At 41.2% G+C, this 19,611-nt stretch overlaps 1 protein-coding gene across 6 annotated transcripts in view; it reads left to right on the top strand.

Moving 5' to 3' along the window:
- Positions 1–19,611, top strand: part of LOC111868877 (tetraspanin-5) — a 427,945-nt gene that overhangs the window by 362,610 nt on the left and 45,724 nt on the right. For all 6 annotated transcript variants that reach the window (XM_033753220.1, XM_023859932.2, XM_023859930.2 and 3 more), the window contains one exon: positions 16,279–16,352. In XM_033753220.1, the coding sequence (XP_033609111.1) occupies positions 16,279–16,352 (74 nt within the window). The remainder of the gene's footprint in view (positions 1–16,278; positions 16,353–19,611) is intronic.

Here is a 19,611-nt window from a genome sequence, read left to right as displayed (position 1 = left end):
TATAATTGCCTGTAGTTCCGAGTGGTGTGTATAAAGTATCAATAAGTCCAATCATACTATCCAAAAGCCGTCTTATAAATCACGCACAACCCCCTAAATCATGACAGTATATTTGCAGTGGTTGAAAATGAAAATGTGCCGTCATTCTTTGATATGATAATTTAACTGGAAATCCGGAAGCAGATGTGTCGCACTTACTACCAGCCTAGTGTCACGTTCGAATGGTTAGTGCCCCTGTCTCGCATTCAACAGGCGTGGTTTCGAATCTCGGCTATCCTAACGGAGACGTTTCCTGGTTTTCTACAGTACCTTAAGGCAAACTACTGGATAACAATAAAACTTTTCAGAACCTAAAGTCGGGTCAGGACAGAATTCTCAGTATGGCAACCATTAGTTGGTTCCTGAGGTGGAGAGGGAGAAGGAGTACATGGAGTACGCTGGGAAGCATAAGAGTCAAAGGTAACGAGAAAGATGAAAGGAAAACAGTATAAGATGAAAGAGAAGAAAAATGGATTGTGTCTGGAAGGATTAAATAGATCACGGCCACATACTTCGACGTCCTTTTGATACATCACTTACACAACAGCCCTGTTATTCAGTACATAACCTATAGCAGTGTTCCGCAACCCGTGTGCCGTCACAAGGTGAAAGGTGTGACGCGATCTTTTACCTATTGTAAGAAATTAACTGTCGAATTTTATTCGTTTTATTTTATCCCAGTTACCATGTTTCATATGCTTGTATCTTATTCTCAACCACTGCACTGATTAAATAAGATGATGCGTGTTTATTTTTTATGTACAGTAATGTTGTATTCTAAGAAATTAAACGTAAATTATTCACTCACAGTTGTTGTTATATCATAGTTTTCATTATTGATGTATTTTTATTTTTCTCGCATCTACGCAGCTTTTTGATATGCTTGCCGCATGTTCTGTGTACGTGCTTTTCCCTAAAACTGCAGGGATTTAGTATGGGTTCTCCTGTCTTTTACAACACTGTTTCGGTATTTGCCCCTGTTTGTTAGTAGTTAGAGCTTCTTCAACTTTTTGACTTTCTTCTTGTAACGATGCACCCACCGATTGTTGGACTTCATTTAAAATTACAAATATTTCAAAAATAAGTCTGTATACTCGTAAATGTCACTTCTTCTGTTTGAAGAGTAGAGATCCCGCGTTTTACAATTGTTTCAGTTCTATCACAGCTGTGCTCTGAAGTAGTTCGCAAATTTTGGTTCCTAGTTAGAGAATTACATATGGGTCGTTTGAGATGTCCCCGACTGTCTGGCCACTTGCTGACGGCAATAAAGTGGTGATGGACACAATTAAAGAACATTTAGAAATGCTGCAGCAAAAACTCAATATTTTTTTGGAGAGAGTGTACAAGATTTCGACTGGGTTCATGATCCATTTGTTGTGAATTCAGAACATCTTCCGATTAATATACAAGAGAAACTCGCAGATTTAAAAGCAGACAGAACTTTGAAACTAAGACTTCTTGAAGTGCCTTTGGATACGTTTTTGGTTGGCAATAAGGAGTGGATACCCGGCTATCTCCGATATGGCAGTTCATGTGTTATTGCCATTTTCAACTACATATTTGTGTGAACTGGGCTTCTGGTCGTTAACTGAAATTAAGATATCAAAGACTGAGCGGCTCAAATCCATCGATGAAGAAATGAGACTTGCGTTGTCAACTATTCCACCACGGATCAGTCGCCTGGTGTGCAGCTACGCAGGCGCAAGTATCACATTGAAGGTATGAGTAGAATTACTGTATTTAATTTAATAGTAATAGAAGTGTATTTTCTACACTCTACAGTGAATTAAAGTTCATTGATTGTTATTAAATGCAGGAGTCGATTTCTGTTTAATGATAATAAAATAACAATATAATAATATTATAGTAATAAGTTGACCACGTTACGTATTTATATAAATTGTTTGATATCATACGTTTTTGAGGGGAATAACATTTTGGTGTGCCGTGTTGAGTCATGGATACTTCATGGGGTGCCGTGAGTAGAAAAAGGTTGCGGAACACTGACCTATAGAGTTTAAAGCGAGTAGTTCGTTTTCCCAAGAACCTGTCTCTCTACTGATGCAACTGAGCTCAAGGCATGCCGACATTCTGTACATGCAAATAATCCAATCTGTACTTTGTTTTGTGAGATTTTACCCTTTGTAGAACGTCGGATTACCTTCGTGACAACATGAGTCATTGCTCTTGTAGGTGATGACACTGTGTAGCCTCGTAGGTGGTTACCAGAGATCCTCAAATCTCGTACAAGCCATGGGTTCACAGATCCGCTACCTCCGAAGCGGTGTGAAAAGGGATCTCCCCCACGAGAGTTTACCCATTACGCTGACTACAGGAACACAAATCGATTCTCCTGTATAACCGAGTTACGAAGTCCCTCCCCAACCCGCCCTAACCACAGCCTTTCTGCCGCTGAATGCATTTCGATTTCAGTGTCCTGAGGGGAGCTGTTAAGGCTTTACGTCCACGTTTTATTAAATGAAGACTTTTCTAACTAAATACTTAAGGGAACTATTCATTTCTCTAGTTAGGAGAGCACATATTTCCCTTTCTTGAGATACAGAAAAAACTCGCAATAGTTTGTCAGGTAACCTTTCGAAGCATGGTTTTCTTCATTTATATCTCAAGAGTATGGAAGTGTACAGTGTACACTTAACAGCAGAGTTCTGCAGTAGGATTTACAAGTGAGGTACCGTATAACCTAGACTCCAAGACGCCATCGATTGTAAGACGCACCCATAATTTAGTAGTGGGTTTCAGTAAAAAAGACTCCATCGATTGTAAGACGCACCCACAATTTAGTCTTGGGTTCTAGTAAAAACGACGCCATCGATTGTAAGACGCACCCATAATTTAGTCTTGGGTTTTAGTAAAAACGACGCCATTGATTGTAAGATGCACCCATAAGTTGGTCTTGGGTTCCAGTAAGAAAGACGCCATCGATTGTAAGACGCACCCATAATTTAGACGTGGGTTTCAGTAAAAAGGACTCCATCGATTGTAAGACGCACCCATAATTTAGTGTTGGGTTCTAGTAAAAACGACGCCATTGATTATAAGATGCACCCATAATTTGGTCTTGGGGTTCCAGTAAGAAAGACGCCATCGGTTTTAAGACACACCCATAATATAATAGTTGGCTTCAGGAAAAAAGACGCCATCGATTGTAAGACGCACCCATAATTTAGTCGTGGGATTCAGTAGAAAAGACTCCATCGATTGTAAGACGCACCCATAATTTAGTCGTGGGATTCAGTAGAAAAGACTCCATCGACTGTAAGACGCGCCCATAATTTAGTCTTGGGTTCCAGTAAATAAGACACCATCGAGTGTAAGACGCGCCAATAATATAGTAGTTGATTTCAAGAAAAAAAGACGTCATCGATTATAAGACGCACCCATAATTTAGTCTTGGGTTCCATTAGAAAAGACGCCATCAATTGTAAGACGCACCCATGATTTTGTAGTGGGTTTCAGTAATAAAGACGTCATCAATTCTTGAATTTTGGCGGTGGTGGTAGTAGTAGTGGTGGTGGTGATTGTAGTAGTAGCAGAAGTGGCGGTGTTGGTGGTGGTAGTGGTAGTAATAGCAGCAGCAGCAGCAGTAGTAGTGGTGGTGGTGGTGCGGCGGCGGTGGCGGCAGCTTTGTGGGTTATTTTAAAACTCTCTTAATAAGTAGACCGAGCTAGACTGTATAACTTCGAATCATGGTGATTCTGGAATAATGAATTGGTAAAAAAAAACGTAAAGTTATCCCTGTAACAAGCCATGAAGGCACATAGGATTGTGAAAGGTCGAGGCTACCACATTTTCTATACAGTCGGCTCACAGATGACGGTGATTTTGTTAGCCTTACCCGCCGACCGCCCTTTAACCCCCAGGAAGATTCCTGATACTCATTTCTGTCAGAGGCTAAGTGGACCCCAGGGCCATAGTGCGGCTGGAAGGATTAGGTCAACTGAAAAATCCAGTGACCTCGTAAGGAACCGAAGCTGCTACGCTCCGACTTGTAGCACAGTGCCTCAACCAACTACGCTACCTTTTTTTTTATGTACTTTGTGCAATGAATAGCTGTGTGGTATTATTCGCATAGTAGGGGGTGGAGTCCATCTGGGTCCACTCGGCACGTCGGCCACTGCTTGGCCTATTGTACCTGCCCCGGATGATTATGATAATGAAGAATTTGATGGAATGAAGATTTGGCAGGGGAAACCGAAGTATTCAGAACAAAACTTCCCCAGCACCACTTTGTACAGCACAAATCCCACTTGACTGGACCAGAACTCGACTCCGGGCCGGACTAACCAGTGACCCCAGTGACTAAGCGCTTCAGCTATGGCGCGGCCTAGCTGTGTGGTAACCTTCAGCTGTAACGCACGCAGCCGCTGTAAATGTACCCTACATGAAACAAGAGTTAGTTATGAAGAAAGCAGTCTTCTGGGATTTGGCACCGTGTATATGTGGTGTTAACCGACGTTTCGGAGGAACGTATTGCCTCCATCTTCAGGGTAGAAGAAAAATATAAGAAATCCGCAAGCGAAGAGACCGTGAGAACCGCTGCAGACTGCTTTTACCGGTTTTCACGGTCTCTTCGCTTGCGGATTTCTTATTTTTTTCTTCTACCCTGAAGATGGAGGCAATACGTTCCTCCGAAACGTCGGTTAACACCACATATACACGGTGCCAAATCCCAGAAGACTGCTTTCTTCATAGTCACCGCCGTGAAAGCCTCAAATCTTACAATGAGTTGGTTACTTGTATTTTTAGCGAGAAATACTGATCTGTTGTGAGGTCTCGAATGTTATTATGCGTACAGTGTGCGAACCACTTTCGCAATGACCACCTTCCATAGGCCCTGTTAACACACACGGCAAAGTATCTCTGTGTGCTGAATGAGCCGAAGCATTGTGACGAAATGTGTTGCTAATTATATATTCATCGTCATCTGGTTATGGTTAGAGAAACACGTTTCAGAACCTGACTGTGCCTCCGTCGTCACCGTAATGTGTGAAACTTACTGCTGAAAGCTGCAGATGTACTTGTATGACAAAACTAAAAGACTGGTTCAGTTTAATCCAAAACGAAAATGTTCTTTTGCTTTTGTATGGGGTTCGGTATTAATTCCTGTATTGTTCGCAGGTATAAGAATAAATTGTAGATTTTTTCGGAGTTGCTTTCTCTTACTTTCTGCCTCAGTTAATCTCCGGCATTTACAATTTTATGTTTTGTCGAAAACTACTCTTGTCGTCCGCGGATATAGCTTTGATCCACTCAGTGAGTGAAAAAATTTTACCCGAAGACAGAAGAAAACCCAGCTTCCGAAACCATGCTCTTCTTTACCCGAAAAAGAAAACAACCGACATTAACTTCGCCGACAAGCGGTGCTCGCTCGGTCGATATACTTCGCTAGCTGACTACAGGCCACTGAGCTTGTCTTTTTTGTTTTGTTTTTTTATGTGTTAGTTTATCTCGTTGTGTTATTGCAGTTTTTATCCATCGCAATCCAGTTCTTTGATTACTGAATGAAGCGTTCTGTAACACTGATATGCAGTGAGGTCTCCCCACCTCTACTAACACATTTTGAGGCACTCCCCTAACAAGTGTGATCTACACAAAGAGCGTAAGTTGGCTTCCTGCCTATGCTGTCAAGAAGACTCGCTGTATACTCTTGTTAATTATTAGCATAGTTTCCTTATTTTGAAAATAAAAGTAGGCTGATGCGATCACCTTGCTCTCTGTGTCTTTTGTGGATCACCCCTTCCTATTAAGTTTTGAATGCTTGATACAATTTTTATGAAACTTGATGTGGACGTAAGTAAGTCAATACGTAAGTTACAAATGGATATAGAACTTAAAGAAATAAGAGTACTGATTTGAAAAATGATTTTATTTTTCAACATAATCTCCTTGTACATTACAGCACTTGTCCCATAGTTTCACAAGCCCCCGAAAGCCAGCAGCATAAAATTCTTTGGGCTGCTGTTGGAACCAGGCGTGTTTATACGTGATGTCCTACCTCATAATGCATGACAGGTTAGGTTTTCACAAAGTCTGCACGATGGGTGCCGCGCGTGCTGACCCCACAACACAAAATGCAAAGAATGGGTCTGGCCTTACAGCACCTCAATCGCTACCACGATGAAGGACACGATATGCTAGCCCGAATTATCACAGGTGATGAGGCTTGCTCCAAGCGACTTCCATTTGTTCGGCCCTCTTAAACATCATCTTTCGGCCGAACATTTTCCGGACGCTGAAGCTGTAGAAAGGGAAGTCACCACCTGGTTCCGACAGCAGCCCAAAAAAAAATATGCTGCTGGTTTTCAGGAGCTTGTGAAACGATGGGACAAGTGCCTCAGTGTACAGGGAGATTATGTTGAGAAATAAAAGCATTTTTCAAATAAGTACTCTTATTTGTTTAAGTTATATATCAATTTGTAACTTACTTATTGACTTACCCTCGTATATCATGGCATTTGAGCCCGTCCCAACGGCGTACTTCATAAATCCCCCCCGTCAGTCTGTGTGTTTATACGAGGGGAAGTCAATAATTATCCGCAGTGCAGTTGTATTTGTGTTTCTGTTGGCAGCACTGCCGTTTTGCGCAGCATCGCATGCGTGGTTTCCTTGTCATTATTTCTGCGCAGGTTTGATGTTGCTAGGTCAGTTCCATCTTCGCTGCCTTGCCGTTAATCATGGCTGCTCCGCTTGCTGTTTGCACCAAAGAAGAGCAACGTTCAGTGATCCAGTTTTTTTGGTCGGAAGGTGTATCAGGGGCCGCAGTCCATCAAAGACTTTCAGCACAATACGGGAACAGTGTTTTGCCGCAACGGAATGTCTACGAATGGATTGAAAAATTAAAAAATGTTCGCACAAATGTTACGCATGAGGAAGGAGCCGGACGACCATCCACGGCCACAAATGAGGACAACATTGAGCGTGCACGTGACATGGTTCTGTCAGACAGGCGAGTGACAATTGATGAAGTGGCAGATCGTCTGCAAATTAGTGATGGTTCTGCCTACGAAATCATCCACGACAGACTTGGGTTTCATAAAGTCTGTGCAAGATGGGTCCCAAAACAACTCACAGTGTTGCACAGACAAACGCTCTTGGACATCTGCCAACAACATTTGGATCGCTATGGTAAAGAACGTGACGTCTTCTTAGACAGAATCATCACTGCTGACGAAACATGGATCCATCATTGCCAGCCGGAGAGTAAACGGCAGAGTATGGAATGGAAACATCCACAATCGCCCAGCAAGAAAACGTTCAAAAGCCAACCATCCGCAGGAAAACTGGTGCTTACAGTTTTTTGGGTCTCACAAGGCCCAGTATTGGAACGTTATCAGGAGAGAGGCATAACAATAAACAGTGCTCGTTACAGTGAGATGCTTACTGACAGGCTAAAGCCTGCAATTCGAAGCAAACGCCGAGGACTACTGTCGAAAGGTGTTGTGTTGTTGCACGACAATGCCCGTCCACATACTGCTGCCCACACTGCTGCCCACACTGCTGAAACCCTCCGGAAACTCAAGTTGGATGTAATAGCTCATCCTCCGTATAGTCCTGATCTCGCCCCTACTGACTACCACTTGTTTGGTCCACTCAAAGAGGCATTAAGGGGCCGTCGATTCACCTCGGACCAAGAAGTGAATGAAGCGGTGCATGTGTGGCTTGCTGCTCAGCCGAAAACCTTTTCTGAGGGCATCAGGAAGCTTGTGCAACGATGGACCAAGTGCGTTGAAAAGCAAGGGGACTATGTTGAAAAATTATGCTAATGTAAGTTTTCTATTTATATTGAAATAAAATTTATAGCTACATTGCGGTTAATTATTGACTTACCTACCTATATGTATCCCACTTTTGTCGCCGGTCAACGGCTTTGCAGAGACGTTACCGTGACAAAGGATACACTCGCAACATATGAAGATCTAGCGGTAGCCTCAATGAAATTCCAAACCGCGCTCAGTAAGACTGACGATTGGGCGAAGAAATGGAGAATTAAAGCAAATCTAAGCAAATCGATAGATGACTGACATGAGCAAAGCACATAAAAAAAAGAAGAAAGAAAGCAGCTCAATTTAAAAGCGAAACAAATGCATTGCCTACTCGGAAGGTCAACACTATCAACTGAAGGCAAACTCCTCCTATACAGAGCAGTACTCCAACCCATGTGGACCTGTGGAATTCAGCTATGGGGGACAGTCTCCACTTCCAGCATCGAAATCCTCTATCGCTTTCAATCCAAGACTCTCCGATCCATTCTGAACGCACCTAGATACATAAACAACCACAGGATTCATGAAGATCTACAAATGAAGACAGTTCTCAGTGAAATAAAAAACTAGAATATCAAATATTTAAGAAAATTAGAAAACCACACTAATGCACTAGCAGTGATCCTACTAGACAATAGCGAAACTACACATGGACTGGAAAGACACACCGTCCTAACTCTACCAGACAGCATCCTGTTGCAATTGTTTAACTTAACGTCCATGTATTCATCGTCCGTCAATATTGCAACACTTGTTTTACCACTTAATCTTGGTTGTGTCAAAGTGTAAAATGTTAAACTAAGATTAAGATTAAGTGGTAAATAAACAAGTGTTGCAATATTGACGGACGATAAATGTATGAACGTTAAGTCCCCAATGCAAGAATTAAAATGATACCTAAGTGAACAAAAAAGAAATATATGAGTTACGCCACTGAACACACATCATTCACGAGCCAGTACTTTTTGAACATATGCATTTATTGCAGATTCTGCAGATTATGCGTAATAAATGTGTGAAGAAAATATAAGAATTGTTGGACACGTCATTTTCTATGCGGCCGTGTTGTATCAAAGGAAAGACAGCGATTAGTTGTTCCCAGAACTTCTTGTTTTATAATGTCGGCTGCGTGGAATTGCATTTCATCGGTCTGATCCGTAGGTCTAGTTTAGTTTGTAGGTATGTTAACATTTATTTTCATTTAAGGAGAACCAATAAGGAGCGGTCCATGTATGTGGGTGTTTTTCTAACCTTGTACTAGGTTTATTTACTTGTTTTGGGGGCACTTTTTATACATTATTTACTGTTATTTTAAGAGTAGTTCTGTGCGGATAGAGAAAGAGAGAGAGAGAGTGTGTGTATGTGTGTGTTTGTGGGTGTGTGTGCACGCGCACGCGCGCAGTGCTCAAGGTGACAGGTGATGAGACTGAGGCCATTCCACTTCTTGTTAGAAAATCTAATCCCTCTCATCTTCCTATAAGAAAACCTAAAGCCTTCCTGAATTACCGCCATACAGTAATATACATTGTGGTATGTAGACCAGTTGCTAGGCAACTGGTCTACCATACGACAGCTGTTGCTCTGCAAACAGCGGCCGTTGCTGGACTATGGCTCAGTAGCGATCATATATTCACCCAAACAGACGCGAAAGTAACAGTTCCACTACAACAGAGGAATGGTGTTTTCTGTGCCGTCCGTGCCGAGATTTATAAGCAAGACAAGACAAGAGTTACAATGAGTGATATCAGTGTTCCGCAACCCTTTTCTACTCGCGGCACACCATGAAGTATCCATGACTCAACACGGCACACAAAAATGTTATTCCCCTCAAAGAAACATGATATCAGACAATTAATATAAATATGTAACGTGATCAACTTATTGCTATAATATTATTATTTTTTATAATTAAACAGAAATCGACTCGTACGTTTATTAACAATTAATGAACTTTAATTCACTGTAGAGTGTAGAAAATACACTTCTATTACTATTAAAGTAAATACAGTAATCCTACTCATACCTTCAATGTGATACTTGGCCTGCGTAGCTGCACACAGGCGACTGATCCGTGGTGGAATCGTTGACAACGCAAGTCTCATTTCTTCATCGATGGATTTGAGCGCTCCCTCTTTGTTGTCTTAATTTCAGTTAACGTCGAGAAGTCCAGTTCTCACAAATATCTAGTTGAAAATGACAATAACACGCATTCAAATATTCGCGTTAACACTTTTCCTCGTGATAACCAAAATAGCGTTATAAAAGACAGGGAAACCCTTGATAATCTCTGCAGTTTTAAGGAAAAGGACGTACACAGAACATGCGGCAAGTTTACCAAACAAGCCGCGTAGATGCGAGAAAAACAAAAATAAATCAATAATGAAAACTATGATATAACAACAGCTGTGAGTAAATAATTTACGTTCAATTTCTTAGAATACAACATTGCTATACATAAAATATCACGGCATGCAATAAAGAATAAACAAGCATCATCTTATTTAATCAGTGCAGTGGCTGAGAATAAAATACAAGTATATGAAACACAGTAACTGGGATAAAATAAAACTAATTAAATTCTACAATTAATTTCTTACAATAGGTAAAAGTTCGCGTCACACCTTTCACCATGTGACGGCACACCAGTGTGCTGCGGTACACCGGTTTCGGAACACTGAGTTAGATAACTGATGTGATTCAGATGTTGTGAACCGTTGCTGTCAGAAGCTAGTAGCTGAGGCCAGGGACAGTTCCGGAACCCAGAGGAAGGGGAACGTCCGTCTTTGAAGCCGCTACCAAGCAACGAATAGTGAAGACTGTAATAGACTCTAATGACTTGTTAATTTTGTATAACAGTGAGAGCATAATCCTTACTAGTAGTTACGAGTTGTGAAAGTTCAATAAGTCCGGTTACCAATCTAAACCCCGTCTATAGTCATTCTGTCTCGTGACAATAAGGGCACTGTAACAGTAATTCGAAAGCTCCGAAATTACACAATTTCGTGTCACCATAGCGACGAATTATTGTAAGATAACACATTGCGTGAACGTTGAGTTATGTCACAAATGAGCAGGCAGTCTTTCGTTTCTGTATATCGTGTCTGTTGTGTGAATATTACTGACATTATTTTGCGTGACTCTTTGTGCGTGATATTCGTGGCAAATAGCGTTAAGCGTCGCCTCGATGTGTCATTCGATGGTATGTAAGACTGGAGAGGAGTACAGGGAGAGGTGTTTCTGTACACCATTGTTGTGATTGTTGTGTATATGTGTGCGGCTTTCATAATTTTATGCAGGCCGGGAGCCCGGTCGGTATAATGAGTAGGCTGCAAGGTGGGCGACATACAGATCGGGCTTCGATTCCCATCAAGTTCCCAAGTCAATAATGCCCTCACTCTCGTTACGACTTCATAGCCCGGTGTGTAGTTGAGCACAGGATAACTTTACGTTTTTACTTTAGATCCTTGGGCAGTTCTTTCTTTATTAGGTGCTTTCTTAACCGCCTCTGTGATCTGGTAGTCAGAGTTCCTGGCTACAGATCCAGAGGTCCCGGGTTTGATTCCCGGCGCTACCAGATTTTCTGAGAGATAGTGGATCTGGAACGGGATCCACTCAGCTTCGTGAGGATAATTGAGGAGCTGTTTAAAGAAAATAGCGAATCCGGTCTAGAAAACCGAAATTAACGGCCGTGGGGATTCGTTGCGCTGACCTCGCGACACTCTCTATCCGCTAAAGTTGGTACTAACTTAAGCGACAAGCGGCGGGTCGCTGGGTCGGTATAGTTCGCTTGCGGACTCAGGCCACGGAGTTTTTCTTAGGTGTTTTCTTATTTATTATTTCTAAATTGTGACAGAATTTGTTAATCATTTAAAATAAAACAATTAAAAGTCTGTATCAGGTATTTTAGTTACTGCTGCTGGCAGTAGGATTTAAGTGAGCGTCTTTCCACGTAAGTTTCGTGTACATAACCCAACCTTTTGGTCCAGGTGTAATTGGCCCTAACGTGGGGTTTGTGTGTTGCATGCATCAGTCAGCTCAGTTAATCATCAACTGCCAGTCCCATGAAGAAGATTCCCGTCTGAAGTGATTGCAGAGTAAACGTGCAAATTGAACGGTGTGTGGAGGTGGAAACTACACCCTCCATGCATAATGGGAAAGCTCAAGTGCCGGTTAGGGGCACTGATTGAAGCAAGGGACGTCAAGTGGTTTACATTATCCGTCAGTTGCATCTCACTCTACGCTGTCAGCAGATCCCATATTATTATGGCTCTGCAGCCCTTTGTTGGGCCTTGGCTGTTTTTTTTTTTTCAGGTTCGTAATCTGTACACAGTCTGTAGGACTCCTTGGACGGGGGATCTGCCCGTCGCAAGGCCTTTGTCTGCACACAGAACAACACAAACACAGAATAAACGCATACAGACATCCATGCCTCAAGTGGGATTCCAGTGTTTGAGCGGGAGAAGACAGTTCATGCCTTTTAGACCGTGCGGCCACTCTGGTCGGCAGTCAGCAGATCCACATGGCTTATATCACATTTTGTCCCGTATCCGTATCAAGAAGCTTAATTGGACAGTGGCGACATTTATAGACATTCAGAATTCCCGTACCGAATATCTGAGATTTTGTACATGAAGGATCGAAACAGGTTTCACAAAAAAAATTCTTACATCCCACAAACAGTTACTAGTTTACAAAGATCCATATATGTGTTGGTAGTTGTAATAGCGGAAACTGCAGCTTTCTGATAGTCAAGTGTCACGTCACCCGGAAACGCCATGACGCAGTTTGAACCGTTGCACTCCTTAATATGAGCTTCGGGTTCCGTTCGGAACAGGTGAAATGCTGGCAACCCAGAGACTTTCTTACCAGTGCAGCAACTTCGTCTCTCCTTTCGTTGGCAATTAAAATCCGACATTCCGCATTATTTGAGCTGAAACAAAGTTGTATAGATTGTCTGGAATAGCTCATCACGCAGGTGTAAAAGAGGGCAGTTAAGATCTACACGTCAGTTATGACATGTAGTAGTTAAGAGGCTTCATTTACTGAATAAAATGTGCCTTACATATTTCAGCTCTATGGAGCCATCATCAGAGGCTTACGTGCTGAAGAATAGATTACTTAGTGTACATTAATTTATAGCAACATTTAAATTTGCATTCCTTTAAAACTGAGAGTGTAGAGAGTTCTTGCTCACAGACCCGTTACAGGGTAATGGCCGCAACAGGCGCACACGCAGCAATGGCGGAACTGTTCGATGCAGTGTTTTCTGTGCGCTTCGTGCCGAGGAGCAACTCCGATTACGAGAGTGTCTTGAGACAGCAATTAGAAGAGTAGGAGGTTGCTGTGGGAAGGCCGCCAGCCTGGGAGTTAGCGAAGTTGAGTTGAGTTGAGAGTTCGGCAGTTGGAAGCCAGTTAGTTCAGATCGGGAGCTGCACTGAACGAGGACGTGACGCCGTAAACACGGAACAAGAGGGATCTACGGTGTTGGAAACCGTTACCAGACAACGATTGGTGAAGACACAGCAGAGTGAGAAGACTTAATACGTGCTGCAGTGAACTGCTGCAGTTACTTGTAGTTACGATCTGTAAGTGTTCAATGAATCCAATTACCGGTCTGAACCCCATCTCTTGTCACAATCACGTGACAATATAATTTGCTAGTGGACTGCGTAATATTGTGCATATTCTGGCTTCACCTGTAGGTACAACAATCTACAATATAAGGGGTTGTAAATGTAAATGTCGCTAGAAATTAATTTTTGCCAATCAATTCTGTCTCTACACTTAAGCCCTTTACGGTTGAGACATGAACGGCAAGTAAGTTTCTTAATTACTACATGTCAGCATATTTGACGGTTTTACTGCATCATTGTCAGTATATAGTATAGCGGCTGAAATGTCTCACATAAAATGAAGATCTATGTATTGTAGCATCTAGACCCGTTGCTAAGTAGTGACTTGGTAAAAATATTCCCGCTACTGGGCAACAGATTCCTAACAAGCAACAATTGAACTACAACAGTGAGGAGCGCTGTTTTCTACGCGATCCGTGCCGAGGTTTTATGGGCAGGACAAATGTAGAGTGTAGTCAGCTGTCAGGCATTTGGCAGCCAGTAAGAACGTAAAAAGAGAACATTGTTACGATCCGTTACCAGGAAACAGCTAGTGAAGCAGGCTAAGAAGACTATTAGTATGTGCTGTAGTGAACTGCTGATTGTGTGAATTACGGATAGCTCTATAGTTACGATCTGGAATTGTCAATAAATCCAATCACCAATCCAAACCCCGTCTGTAGTCACTCATACGTGTGACAGAATTTTCTTACAAATAGAATGCCAAGAAAGCACTAATTTGTTATCCCAGCACAATCTGAAATAAAAACATCAATACTACTCTTGTGCAAGATCTCGACCCTGATACCTGCAATTCGGACCCGGTTTCGGTGCCCCGTGGACATTCCGGGCAAATGCTGTGATATTACGAAATAGGCCAAGAGCCCTTTCTTTAACTTCATTTACAGTTGAGCATACTGTTACAGCCAAACGTCATACAGCCTAACACATTGACAATGATTGCTGAATAAACCAGGACAATACGAGCCGAGAGACGAAGCACGGAAGGATAGAGGTTACAACCATTCCTTCTGGTATTATTAGTCTTGCACTCATAGGGCTGAGCCCTTCTTGAAAAGCGGCTAATTGTACAGCTGCTCAAGAACTTCCCAGCACTTTATGGAAAACGAAGGTTCATTACCGTGTTCACAAGATCCCTCCGCTAGTGTCTATCCTGAGCCAGATCGATCCAGTTTATCCTATCCCATCATATCTCTCTAGGATATATTTTAATATTATCTACCCACACACGTCTTGGTCTTCATAGTGGTCTCTGTCCTTCTGGTTTTTTCAACAATATCCTATATATATTCGTCTTCTTCCCATTCGTGCTACATGTCTTGCCAATTTTATCCTCCTTGCCTTGAAGAGTACAAGTTAAACTCCTCGTTATGCAGTTTTCTCTAACCTACTGTCACTTCATCTCTCTTAAGTCCAAACATTCTCCTCAACACCCTGTTCTCAAACACCCTCAGTCTATGTTCCTCCCTTAGTATCAAAGACCAAATTTCACACCCATACAGAACCACAATCAAAATTATAGTTTTGTGTATTCTAATTTTTATGTTTTTATTTTATTATTTATTATTTATTTTAGACAGCAGACGAGAAGACTAACGGTTCTGGACTGAATGACAGCAAGCATTACTCTAATTCAGTCTCCTGTTAATTTGCTCTTGAATGAAATTTCGATTTGTTACTTCCGTTCCCAGATATCTGAACTGTGCCACATTTTCAAAGCATATGTTAGCTACATTTATGTTACGATTTTGCCCTGCATTGTTGTGACAAGACAGCAACATATACTTATTTCTTTCCGCGTTTACTTCTAGACCAACCTCCTTACTAGCGTCAATTGAAGTTTTTTTTTTTGCCTTCTTCCTTACGATATCTGTTAACTCCCAGTAGATACACATCATCAGCATAGACCAGCAGCTGATGTGTCTCATTTAATTTCAGCCGCACCTGGTTTTCCGTGACCTTCCTAATGATATACTCTAAAGTATAGTTGAAAAGCAAAGGTGATAAAGCATCTCCTTCTTTTAGACCATTTTGGATATGAAACGTATCAAACATTGTATGTTCACCTGTACGGACTGTGATATAAGTTTCATTTAAAGAAATTTTAATCAACCTATCTGGTTTCATGGGTACCCCAAACTCTGTCAGAATATTGTACAATACTTACCTCCTATATGAATCAGGTTTTCTTCAAGTTTATGATTAGCTGATGTACTGTCTCATTGTGCCTTGAGAGAAGGATATTGAATAAAATTTTGTGTGAAATTGATAACAATGGTATCCCACGATAATTACTACAGTCACTTTTATCGCCTTTCTTGTAAACTGGTACAATAGTAGATTCCTTACTCTGATAAGACAATTCTTCCTTATTCCAAATAGAATTAATGAGTTTATGGATCTCAAACCATAATGTTTCACCTTGTTTCTGACTCTCTTGTCTCAAAATATTTTCCGCAGCGCCCTGTTCTCAGCACCCTCTCTCTGTATAATCGGAACACTTTCTAAGCTTTGTTGAAGGCACCAAGAGTAAACAAGCATGAGTAGTTATTGATTGTTAGACTTTCGTAATTACAGATGTTTATTTTGATCTTTGGTTCTTACACCGTGTGGCTTTGGGCTATGATTCCGACGTTTTGGAGGTACGTACTGCCACTGTCTTTGTCTCTGAAGACAGAGACAGTATTACCTCCGAAACGTAGACAACATCGCCCATAACCGCACGGTATAACAGCCCAAGAATAGAATTAACGTCGAACGTACGTAGCTCAATTGATAACAAAGATTGCACTGATACTTAATGATTTTTCTTTCCTTTCTAGGAACTGTGACGTTTATCATTGGATTTACGGGCTGTGTAGGTGCACTTCGTGAAAACACGTGCCTACTGGCAGCTGTGAGTACCTGTGCTATGTATTGCTTTGAAATTAATTGTCTTAATCAAAACGTACTATTTGTAGGTAATAGGGGTATAAAACGTTGACTTAAGATTGTGATCTTCTGACTTTATGACACCACGCAATCTTATAGGCTGATACCGACTGTTCGGAGGAATATGCTGCCTCCTTGTTCAGGGTTGAAGTGTGTAGATCCAGGAATTGGCTTGCAACCATGATATATCACCGAACCAATTTCTGAACGTACGCACTTCAACCTTGAAGATGGAGGCAGGATGATTCTTCGAAATATCTGTAACCCCCTACACGATTGTACGGCATCCAAACCGAGGAGATGGGTCTCATGGCCACCTTCCATGCCGCATATCTATATAACCGAGCTAATTCCTGAACCTCACGCATCAGTACTGAAGTTGGAAGCAAGGATTTTCCTCCGAAACGCCTGTATCCCCATACATGACTAACAGTGTTTGCAACCCAGAAGGCCACAATCAGAACCATGACTGCCATGAAACCGTAGAACTTATGAAATGTTTGAATTGATACAATTGTATATCAGTGTACATAGTTCATTGGATAAACTTGTCGACGTTGCAGTGTTATACGGTATTCTAAGTTGTATTAATTATAGTGAAATACTGATGATAAATCAGAATCCTTTGTAAAGAATTAGGGCAACTTGATGCATTTGTTGGAACTTGTAAACCTTAAAAACTTAAATATTTTTGTAAGTTATGATGATATTAGCCCCACCAATGGTATCTCCACCTTATCGTGGTGAAGGGGGTTTGAGAGCTCCTGAGACCCTGAGAGCTATGCCAGCGGTAGCGTAGCTACTGGTAGAGCCACCCATGCCGGACAGGTCAAGGGGTAGGAGCCAGACAGAGAGGCATACCCTGGTCCTCCAGGTTGGGAGTTGGGCTTGAGGCTAACGACCTCACACTGTAAAAACCAAATTGTTCAGAAATCCGAGGAAAGAGTAGCCGGACGGACCTATTCAAGACGACCTGGAAAAAGTTTAAAGGATTTGAGAATTGGATCTTGTAATGTATTATCTCTTTACAGAGCGGGAGCATTAAAAATGCTACTTGAACAACTAGATAGCTATAAACTAGATATCACTGCTATACAAGAACTGAGGTGGTTGGGTAAAGGAGTCATGGAAAAGAGGGATCATGTTGTACTCTATAGTTGTCAGAAGAAGAGTCACATATTTGGAACAGGTTTTATTGTTAATAAAAAAGTAAGCATCTTATTTTAGACTTCCAGGCAAAATGTCACAGAACATGTAGGCTACAAATTAAGGGAAAGTTTTTTTTTTAACTATAGCCTTATTTGTGCACATGCCCCAACTGAAAATAAGAGTGATGAGGAGAAAGACTCCTTTTATGATGAATTGGATGAAATATATGGTGAATGTCCAAAAAGGGATTGTAAAATAATCATAGGGGACATGAATGCCAAAGTGGGGAATGAGGATGTATATAAATCGGTTATTGGAAAGCATAGCCTACATAACAAGTCAAATGATAATGGGATGAGATTAATAAATTTTGCATCGTCAAGAAACATGGTAATAGGTAGTACAATGTTTAGTCACAGGGATATACATAAACAAACCTGGAAATCCCCTGATGGAAATGTGTTTAATCAAATTGATCAAATCCTAATAGATGTAGGACATTGTTCAGACTTCATGGATGTCAGGAGCTGCAGGGGAGCCAACATTGACTCTGATCATTACTTAATAATATCAAAGATTAGAAGTCGAATATATAATGCAAGGAAGATACATGGATCCCAGGCTAAGAAATTGAATTCAGGAAAATTGGTGGAACAAGGAGTTGCAACCAGATATAGTGGATTAATTGGTGAATGCCTGGCAGGTCTCTCTGATAGTGAGGATGTCAGTGAAGCTTGGAGGGACCTCAGAGATGTTATTATAAATTCTGCTGGTGCAGTCTTGGGAAGAATGGAAAGGGTAAAGTATAAGAATTGGTTTGATGGAGAGTGTGAGCAAGTGACAAATAAAAAAACAGGCATATAAGAGAATGCAGCAAAGGAACCATACTCGAGGGGCCGTGGAAGAATACTGTGATTGCATAAAAAGAAGAAAAGGAAATATGATAAGCAAGAACTGATTGAACTGGAGCATTCAAGAAGTTCAAACGAAATTAGAGCGTTTTATCAAAAACTAAACAAGAGTCGAAAGGACTGTCAACATAGATCAACCTTATGTAGAGATAAAGAAGGCATAATATTGAGTAGTGATGAAGCAATATTGGAAAGATGGGAGCAATATTTTGAGGAATTATTAAATAGTAACGCCTCTGAACAAGTGGAAGGTATGACCATAGACCGGACTCAAGGAAATTTTGAGGCTGAAGAACCAACGCCAACCATAAAAGAAGTAGAACAAGCTATCAAAAAATTGAAAAATAATAAAGCTCCAGGAATGGATTTCATCACGGCAGAATTAGTGAAATTTGCAGGCCCAGAATATGCCAAGCACTTACATCAGCTAATAGTTAAGATATGGATAACTAAAATAATCCCAGAGGAATGGAACCTAAGTATTGTATGCCCTATCCATAAGAAAGGCGATGTCATGGTATGCTCTAGCTATAGAGGAATTAGTCTGTTGTGCATAGCATATAAAATATTTTCCAACATTCTGTTTAACAGACTCTCTCCCTTTGTGGCAGGCATAATTGGGGATTACCAATGTGGGTTTCGTCAAGGAAGATCAACTAACGATCAGATTTTCACTATTCAACAGGTTCTTGAAAAGTGTAATGAATTCCAAATTGAAACACATCATCTTTTCATTGACTTCCGATCAGCCTGTGACTCCATAGATAGAGATAGTCTTTTTCTGGCAATGGAAGAGATGCACATTCCACGGAAGTTAATCGCCTTAGTCAGAACCGCTGTGAGAAAGACCCAATGCCAAATTAAGATTCAGAATATGTTGTCCAGCCCAATAATAATGGAGTTCGACAAGGGGATTCCCTAGTCTGCCTTTTGTTCAATATAACATTAGAGAAGGTAGTTAGAGATGCAGGCATCAACACAAGGGGAAATATATTCTACAAGTCAGTTCAAATTTTGGCATTTGCAGATGATCTTGATATAATTGGTAGAACACAAAAATCCATGAAAGAAGCTTTTATTAATTTGGAAAGAGCAGCAAAAAAGATGAATCTACAAATTAACCAAAATAAAACAAAGTACATGCCAGTAACCAACAAGGACTGT

Source organism: Cryptotermes secundus, unplaced genomic scaffold (assembly GCF_002891405.2).
Source record: "Cryptotermes secundus unplaced genomic scaffold, Csec_1.0 scaffold592, whole genome shotgun sequence".
Classification (NCBI taxonomy): domain Eukaryota; kingdom Metazoa; phylum Arthropoda; class Insecta; order Blattodea; family Kalotermitidae; genus Cryptotermes; species Cryptotermes secundus.
This window is presented reverse-complemented; position numbering and strand designations above follow the sequence as displayed.